Source organism: Eleginops maclovinus, chromosome 3 (genome assembly GCF_036324505.1).
Source record: "Eleginops maclovinus isolate JMC-PN-2008 ecotype Puerto Natales chromosome 3, JC_Emac_rtc_rv5, whole genome shotgun sequence".
Classification (NCBI taxonomy): Eukaryota; Metazoa; Chordata; class Actinopteri; order Perciformes; family Eleginopidae; genus Eleginops; species Eleginops maclovinus.
The window spans coordinates 11,312,443-11,320,192 of record NC_086351.1 but is presented as its reverse complement, the minus strand read 5'-3'; the positions used below and the strand labels follow the sequence as shown (position 1 = coordinate 11,320,192).

General features: G+C 37.3%; 1 protein-coding gene across 1 annotated transcript; it reads left to right on the top strand.

Moving 5' to 3' along the window:
• The first annotated feature begins 2,415 nt into the window (after positions 1-2,415).
• On the top strand, positions 2,416-7,548 carry LOC134861799 (extracellular matrix protein 1-like). Its single transcript, XM_063879271.1, has 10 exons — positions 2,416-2,669; positions 3,324-3,380; positions 3,585-3,650; positions 3,802-3,837; positions 3,942-4,222; positions 5,006-5,211; positions 5,837-6,119; positions 6,209-6,405; positions 6,697-6,787; positions 6,970-7,548. Exons 1-10 carry the CDS (start codon positions 2,600-2,602, stop codon positions 7,147-7,149), a joined length of 1,467 nt encoding a protein of 488 aa, XP_063735341.1. The 5' UTR covers positions 2,416-2,599; the 3' UTR covers positions 7,150-7,548.
• The last annotated feature ends 202 nt before the right edge of the window (positions 7,549-7,750 follow it).

Sequence of the window (7,750 nt, the reverse complement as noted above, 5' to 3'; positions counted from 1 at the left end):
CATGTAAATCCTTAAATAAACTGATGAGGCCGTTACCCAGGCAGATGTGGTAACTTCCTTTGTCTTTTAGTGGTGTAACAAAAACTGTTTTAGACTTATACATTTGAGAAAAAAGAAGATCCTGTTATGAAATGATTAGCCAAATTCAAAACTAAGCACCATTTGCAAGCATCAGACTGAGCTCTGAAGTAATTAGCATGATCTCAGCATTACATGAAGAACATCGAGGCATTGTCGTCATGTACCAAGGAGTTGTTGCTGCAGCACACGACACAGGAAATGTTAGTCATTATGGGTAAGTGGAAAGTTATTAAGTTGTCATAAACAAAAAACTGTTGCTAATGAAGTTGAAAGGTCACTTTAGAAAGCTGCTAAAGGAGAAGTACTACATGCAATGATTTTTTCTTTTATATTTCAGTTTGTTTAGGAAAGACAGAGAAAGCAATTCATATTGAGATGTTCTCATGTTGAATAGAGCACAACACCAGCAGCTGTTGCACACACTTTAATCCCTGTTTTGATAACGTCTTCTGTGGAAACTAACATACTTTTGCTGTTCTGGACCTGTAAAGTGTAATTGAGCAATACAAATAAACTAGACCTATCTTATTTACTCCTACAAGTAAAGAAAAACAGCCAAAAATGCTCAAACAAAAACAGTTTTAAGCAGCCTTAAAGTTACATTTGTGGAAAGAACTGCCTCAATACAACATATTTATTTTCCCAGTCTGAGTATGAGTGAGACAGTATTGCAGCCCTGTGCAAGTCTGTTTTTGTTTTCTCTCTCAAAGGAATTTCGACTCGGGACAAACTCTTCTGTAGAGTTTCCGGCTCCCATCCCTCAATCCCCTAAAAAATGTTGTGATAACTGCTGTTTATGATGGGAAAGATCTACTGGCAGAGCAGCAAAGGCAAGATAATCCTTCCAGTTTAAGCTGTAACCTATAGAGAGTAAACTGTGGAAACTCATTAAAGGACAGCTACGGGGGGGGACTGTGTAGAGGTCAGCAAGTCTTCCTGACTGGAATCCAAAAGGTCACAATAACCCTGGACTCAAACTGTGTGAGATAAAGACGAGTTTAAGACCTTTGATATCTCTCTCTCGACAAGCAAAGAATTAATCAAAAAGTAGGGTTGGCGGGACAGAATATAGCTATACATTAATACATGTTTTTATTTTGTAAGATATGCTAAATCATATCCTTTATTCATTCTGTTGAATTTTAGGAAATTTACAAAACATTTTTGTTGTGGTGGAAGATTTTAATTAGTGTAACTTGAATAGCCTGTGTCACAATCATGAGTTGTAGCATTTAAAAGACAAACATTTTGGCATTTTGGGAAATGTAGGCTCCTGTTTTTTTCGTGGCCTTTACTTGTATTATTATATAAAGTGTTGATTGTAAAAATATTTTTTAATCTTACTGTTTAAAAATGCCAACATGGCCTTAAGGTATCGCACTGTGACAGAGAATGGTAATCTATATTTTCTCAAAACAGATGTGTGTCTGACTCTATCCTTTAAGGCATCAATGCCAAGTTAACATCTGTGTTATGGTAAATGGTTTCAGTTTTATTCATTTGATCTTTTCGAAATTCAGTTGGCCATTACATAAAGGCACCAGTGGCAGAGTAAAACAGTATTTTTAGTCAAATGGGAACCCAACCATTGGAATACAATTTACATAGATTTTGAAAAGTACTCTGTATGAAATAGGTGGCGCACAATGAAAAAGAAGAAATAAAAAAATCATTAACACATGTGCCCAGCGGAGGTGGGAGAAGTAATCAGATCTCGTACTTGAGTAAAAGTAAAAGTACCAGAGTGTACAAATGCTCTGTTACAAGTAAAAGTCCTGCATTCAAAATGTCACTAAAACAAAAGTACAAAAGTATTAGCATCAAAATATACTTAAAGTACTCATCATGCAGATTGATCCATTTCAGATTAATATATGATATGTTTTATTATAATTATTGATGCATTAAAGTGTTTATCAAAGTTGGTAAAGGTGCTGCTAGTTGTAATCACTTATATGTACTGCAGGGTATTCTTGTGAATGTTGATCTAAGTGTAATTAAAGTCTGATTTAAGTGTTGATTCAATCTGACATCATTAATCCAAACCTGCAAAGTAACCAAAGGTATTAATAGTGGAATAAAAGTACACTATTTATCTCTATGTCGTAGTTGGGTAGCAACACAATAATCAAGTAAAGTATCTAAAAAGAAATCTGAAGTACAGAGTTAATATACTTAAGTTACTCCACATCACTGCTGCTCAGACTAAAAAAACACAAAACAAGAAGAGTTGATCATTTCCCACATATAAGCACTCAGGATGAGTCATGTTGAAAAAACTTCCTTCCCTCCCTTTTTCTTCCTCACCCCGTCTGGTTACCATGAAACCCCACAACTATAAAATCTGTTTGCACAGTCACGCGTTTACGGTCTTTCAGGCGGACAGCAGGACAGCCTCTGTTGGACCAATTGCCGGGCCGATCTGTTTCCCTGGGCGGCCTCTACACCCTGCTCTCTGCGCCAGGACAGACTGACATTATTTGCAGGACAAACAGTTCAGGACACTAGCCTCTGAGCCATGGGGTCTCCCGCGACCCTAGCCTGCTGCACAGCATTGGTCTTGGTTTTACTGAGCTCAGCATCCAAGGGTCGGTACTGTTATTTTCCTGTTTCTTGTTGTTGTTGTTGTTGTTGTTTTCATGATAGAAGTCGTTGCTTCTTGACTCCATTTTTGATCGTCTAAGCAGCTGTAAGTGCGTTCATATCGCAGACCAGCCGACAATAATCTTGTAGCAATAAGGACTTTTATATCACAGTAGGCCTATGTGTGGCACTACACTAAAACTTAGTCCAAGTACTTAAGTAGGCTACAACTTGAATATTATTAACGGTAATTATTCTTTATACATTTTCACTTAGTTTCAAAGAAACAATACTTAACTTAGTACAATTAAATAATTACTTTGCATTAATTTATGTAATAAGATAATTAAATATCATACAATGGTAAATATATGGTTAAATAATACTATAATAATTGTCATATTAAATGATGAATCACTGTATAAAGTGTTGTAATTAACATTATTTATTACATTTTCAATGATCGAGAACATTTCTCTGATGTTACTTACAAACATTTAGTAACATTTGAAAGACTTTTGATTGTAATGGTCGCCCCTTGTTCTCAGTATAATTTGTGCAATAATGGTTGGATAACTTTTTCTGGCTTTCTGCCTCTTTCTTGTTTCCTCTTTCCCTTTCCCTCTTTCTCTCCTTCTCTTTGTGTGTACAATTTCCAGATGGGCAGGACATGGGGCAACATGAGGTCACCTTTGACATTGACGAAATCATGCAAGGTGCCTGACTTCACATACTTGTGCAGTATCTCTGCAAGAACCAAAATAATCTTAGAGGTTCAGAGTGGCATTTTTCCAGCTCTTTAAAACTTTAATAATATACAACATCATTATTTGTGTCCCTGTGGTGCCATTATATGGGTTGACATATATATATATATGTATATTGTAAATCCTTGTTTTTAAAATCGCTTTGTCTTTCAGAAATGATACAACCAGGACGCATTGTGCTTCAGAAGCAGTCGGAACTGCCACATCCCGATCCCAAGAGTATTTTACCGTTTGCCTTCTTACCTATTGTTAGGACATTGTTTGGGCTTAACTTCATCTGCTTCCACTTGTTACTTACTCCCTCTAGTTATGTATAGAAGTGACTGCACTCAGAAAACACTTTTTGATATAACAACCTTTTATCTCTCAGGATTTCTCGGACCAAGAGTCTTGACACCTAGAGGAGGTTCGTATTTATTTTCCTCACTTGGGTTTTAATTGAATTCACCTTAACTACCTAGTGCTCTATTTGTATCAGATAACAGTATAATTCCTGTCTTTTCCTCTAAGGTCGACCAAGTTTTAGGCCCCGTTCCCCTGGTGGTATTCCCTGGATGGAGTATCCTGTTGAGTTCCCCCTCGGCCGACCGACTTCCGACAATATCCATGCCATCTGTATCAATGGAGACCATCGTCCCCGCTACCCAGACTCTTACTTTCCTACCAGTGGTTATGGGAAGTTGAAGCGAATGGCCAGTTCTGTCAACAAGTTGGAGAACCTTTTTAGTTCATGCTGCGGAAGCAACCACACGTGGGGGACAGAGGTGACGCTGTGTTGCGCCTTTAAGGCGGTGAGTCTGCTACAGTCAATTCAGCAATTTCTTCAACTCAGTATAAATGTGACATGATAGGATATCCTGCATCTTTTAACTGTAATTGTGCTACAATTGTTTTACTCCACCTTGTTGATAATGTTTTGCATCATCTTGTCATTAGACTCAACATAAATACTTTTTCAAGTACCGAAGCTTGATCCCAATCCATGTTGATTTATGATTACAAAAACAAGATCATTGAATGTTATCGACTAATACTTTATGTAGAGGAATGCTCTCATAAATATGATCTTAATTGCCAACTTTAATAACTTTATATTTATATATTAACTTAGTTCCTGAAGCTTTGTTTTATCAAGTCTAGTGTCAAATACTCCAAACACATTTTTGTGTATGTTTTTGTTCTACCCTGGACATAAAAAGGGCATGAAACATTCTTCACATTGCTGAGATGATGGTACTTGCTTTTTGGATCAAACATAAAGGCCCTGGGTGTTTCCATTTGATACGCCCAATTATATGCAGCCTAGCCTGACATAACAGACAGGCCTTGGCATGAGAACCAGAGGATCAGACAAGCAACAAACCTGCCTCAAATTCTTTCGTGAAAAAAATACTTTTTCTTAATCTTATGTCCTACTATTTGTTTTGATAAAAATGTGTCTAAGTGTGTCTTAAGATACTCTACATTTTGCAGCCGGCCCTTTCACTTAAAGTACAGCCTCATTCAAACTTCATGTCACTATTGAAGGATGAATGCTTACACACTGACTGTTTGTGGTCTTCTGCCAACTACAGTGGGGGTTCGCAATCCATTCCTACTGTGAGGAGGATTCATCAATAAAGGATCTTCAATCTGAATGCTGCAAGCAACGAGGCAGCGACAGGCTAAACTGCTTCCATAACGAAGCTACAAACCCAAACTACACAGCGACACAGGAGCTGCCGGTGCCACAGATTCCCTCCACTGAAGACTTTGACTTTTCCCCCTTGGATTGTTCGTGGTATGAATTTAATTTGATACAATATGCTCCAGTAAACACTTGATATTGACTGTTGCCAAGTTAAAACTTCTTAAACATAATTTATGCTCTTATGCATGGGATCAATTCAGAAATCAATTGCAGCTTTTACAATGTTGACCCCCTGCTAATGAAAGATGTCTTAATATTTTCTAAATAATTTACATCCCATGAAAAGATAAAAATGTAGACACATTTCTGTCCAAAAAACGATTATTTTGTTATTTTGACGGCAACCATTTTACATTCTACACTTAGTAGTTCCTTGACCAATGTCAGAAAATGCTTCAGTGTGAGCTAGCAATTGAGCTACAGTAGGTTTAATATTTGTTGCTGAACAACACTCTGTCTCTTTAGACTGAGCCATCTACATGAAACCCACGCTGCATCGTTGGAATAGTCCCATTCTTATGAATGACAGGGCGGCTTTTTTACTACAAGGCTTAATTCACTCTGAATGCAGCCTAACACATTCGCTTGAGTCTTTTCATGGAATTTCAATACAAATAAATTGTTACATTGCAAAACACACTTCTTTTGGTTAAATACATCCTAAAGGTTGAAGGTGGTCAGGTTTCACTCTGACCATGTGCCTCATACTTTACAGGACAATAACGAGTAAATACGTTGTCAGAGGAGCCAGAGGATATTCGATTCATATAAAACCTCCTGAAAAAGACTTTAACTTTCCTCCCGGACGACCCTCCGCTGACAACATTGAATCACTGTGTCGCGACCAGAAGCTACGGCCCCTATACAAAGTAAATTGCCTTCCAAATTCCGGCTATGAATTGATTGCTCGTCAGGCAAAGACCATTAATCGTGTAGAAAAGGGATTCAAACAGTGCTGCAAAAAGAAGCAGGGTGTGCTCGACTGTGCTGACCAGAAGGTAAACCAAAAAACCTACAAACATAAATATTTTTCCTAATTGAGTAAAGTTTGCTGCCTTCTCATGTCCTTTCTTCGTTTATGTTTTAGTGGCGTGAGGAGCTTAACAGGTTTTGCAACAAGAATGGTAAACAAGTGGATTTCGAGTGTTGTTTGGATAACGTGGAAGATCGCAAATACACCTGTTTGAAAACCCTTTCTCCTGACCCATATTATAATCTGACCTCCACTGCTAAAGAGCTCTCCCTTCACAACATCTGTGACACTCACAAGATCATCAAAAAGAAGTAAGAACATACTTCCTACAGCTTGCCTTGGATCTGTTATTATCTATGTCTTCTTTTTCTTCCTATTTCATTGTTCTTTTTTGTAGGGCAATACAGTACAGTTAGTTTCCTTCAGTTTCTTTTGCTGCTTTTGCTCATTTCTTCTTTCAAAGAAAAATACATTTGTACCAAGCAGCCTCATATGCTAAAATATATTTTATGTTGTAATGTGCTTATACCATCAATCTGCAGTATTTTCTGTTGTTTCTGCATTGTGAACATAAACATATTAACAGATTTACTGTGTTTTAGGTTCCCTGTTGGTTTTCCTCTCAATGGCTTTGTGAAGGAATGCTGCCCCCTGTCTGAAGAAGAAGAGAAGGCCCTTTGTTTTGTGCAGGAGGTGAGTCAAACAAGGAAGTGAGGCGGTACAAGGATTAGCAAGAAAAATCAGAAGACAAAGTCTGTGCAGTAAAAATGTAAATGAAACATTTGAAAACTAAAGTTTAGGAGCTATTAAACAGAATTTCAGATTTTCAAAAGGCTTTTCTCATTTGTCTGAACTTGTACTCTCCATTAAAATAGCTTGACAGCGTTTCAAGGCTATGTTCTCCAGGAAAGGCATATCCTCCATCTCTTCGTCACTGTTGCAGCATTGACTCACACGAGCAGCTGGAGTGTATCTCCAAAATTCTCGTGAATGCCATCACCAAAGCAACCAAAGCCTCCAGTGAAAAGAAGAAGAAAAGGTGCCCTCTCTTCTAAACACTGATGATCTTTGGCTGCTGACCCTATGGCACTGAGCAATTCATGGAAACAGCAAGCTAGCAGCAGAAGTGACCTCTGATTACTAAACAGGAAATATTAGAGGTCTGTAGGAGAATGTGGCCCAAATTCTAGCTTTATTTAGTGCCAGCTTTGTTTTTTTTTTATTATCTGAGATTACATTTAAAAAGAAACATACAACAGTGTTTGATTCTTGTTTTTAAAACAAGCTGTTTTCTGTGTCACTGTACCACTATTTTTTATAGGGTTACATTTTACATATTTGATTATGGATGCATTTTATTGATTCATTTGAAACTTCAAGATCAGTTTTAATCATTTTCTATAGTTTTGTGGTTCATATCTACTACAGTTCATATAAAACGGTTTTGAAATGTACCATTTGTGTGGTTTACTGTCTTCTTTCATGCAAGGGCTATGTTGATGTTCTTGAAGTTATATTAACACGTTGTCCAATAGAAATCACTGGAAACAATTTCACAGTTTTAAAGGCTGATCACCTGTTAGAAACCCCTGTTAAGGTAATCTAGTTATTTTGTTCAAGGATAATTTACTTTATCACTAATAACACACACAAACA

What these genes read in the sequence shown, in the direction of transcription:
- LOC134861799 (XM_063879271.1), top strand. Translation starts at nt 2,600, where the DNA reads ATGGGGTCTCCCGCGACCCTAGCCTGCTGCACAGCATTGGTCTTGGTT. An exon ending in TGTGTTGCGCCTTTAAGGCG is followed by an intron (nt 4,223 to 5,005) that starts GTGAGTCTGCTA and finishes TGCCAACTACAG; the next exon opens with TGGGGGTTCGCAATCCATTC. An exon ending in TCGACTGTGCTGACCAGAAG is followed by an intron (nt 6,120 to 6,208) that starts GTAAACCAAAAA and finishes TTTATGTTTTAG; the next exon opens with TGGCGTGAGGAGCTTAACAG.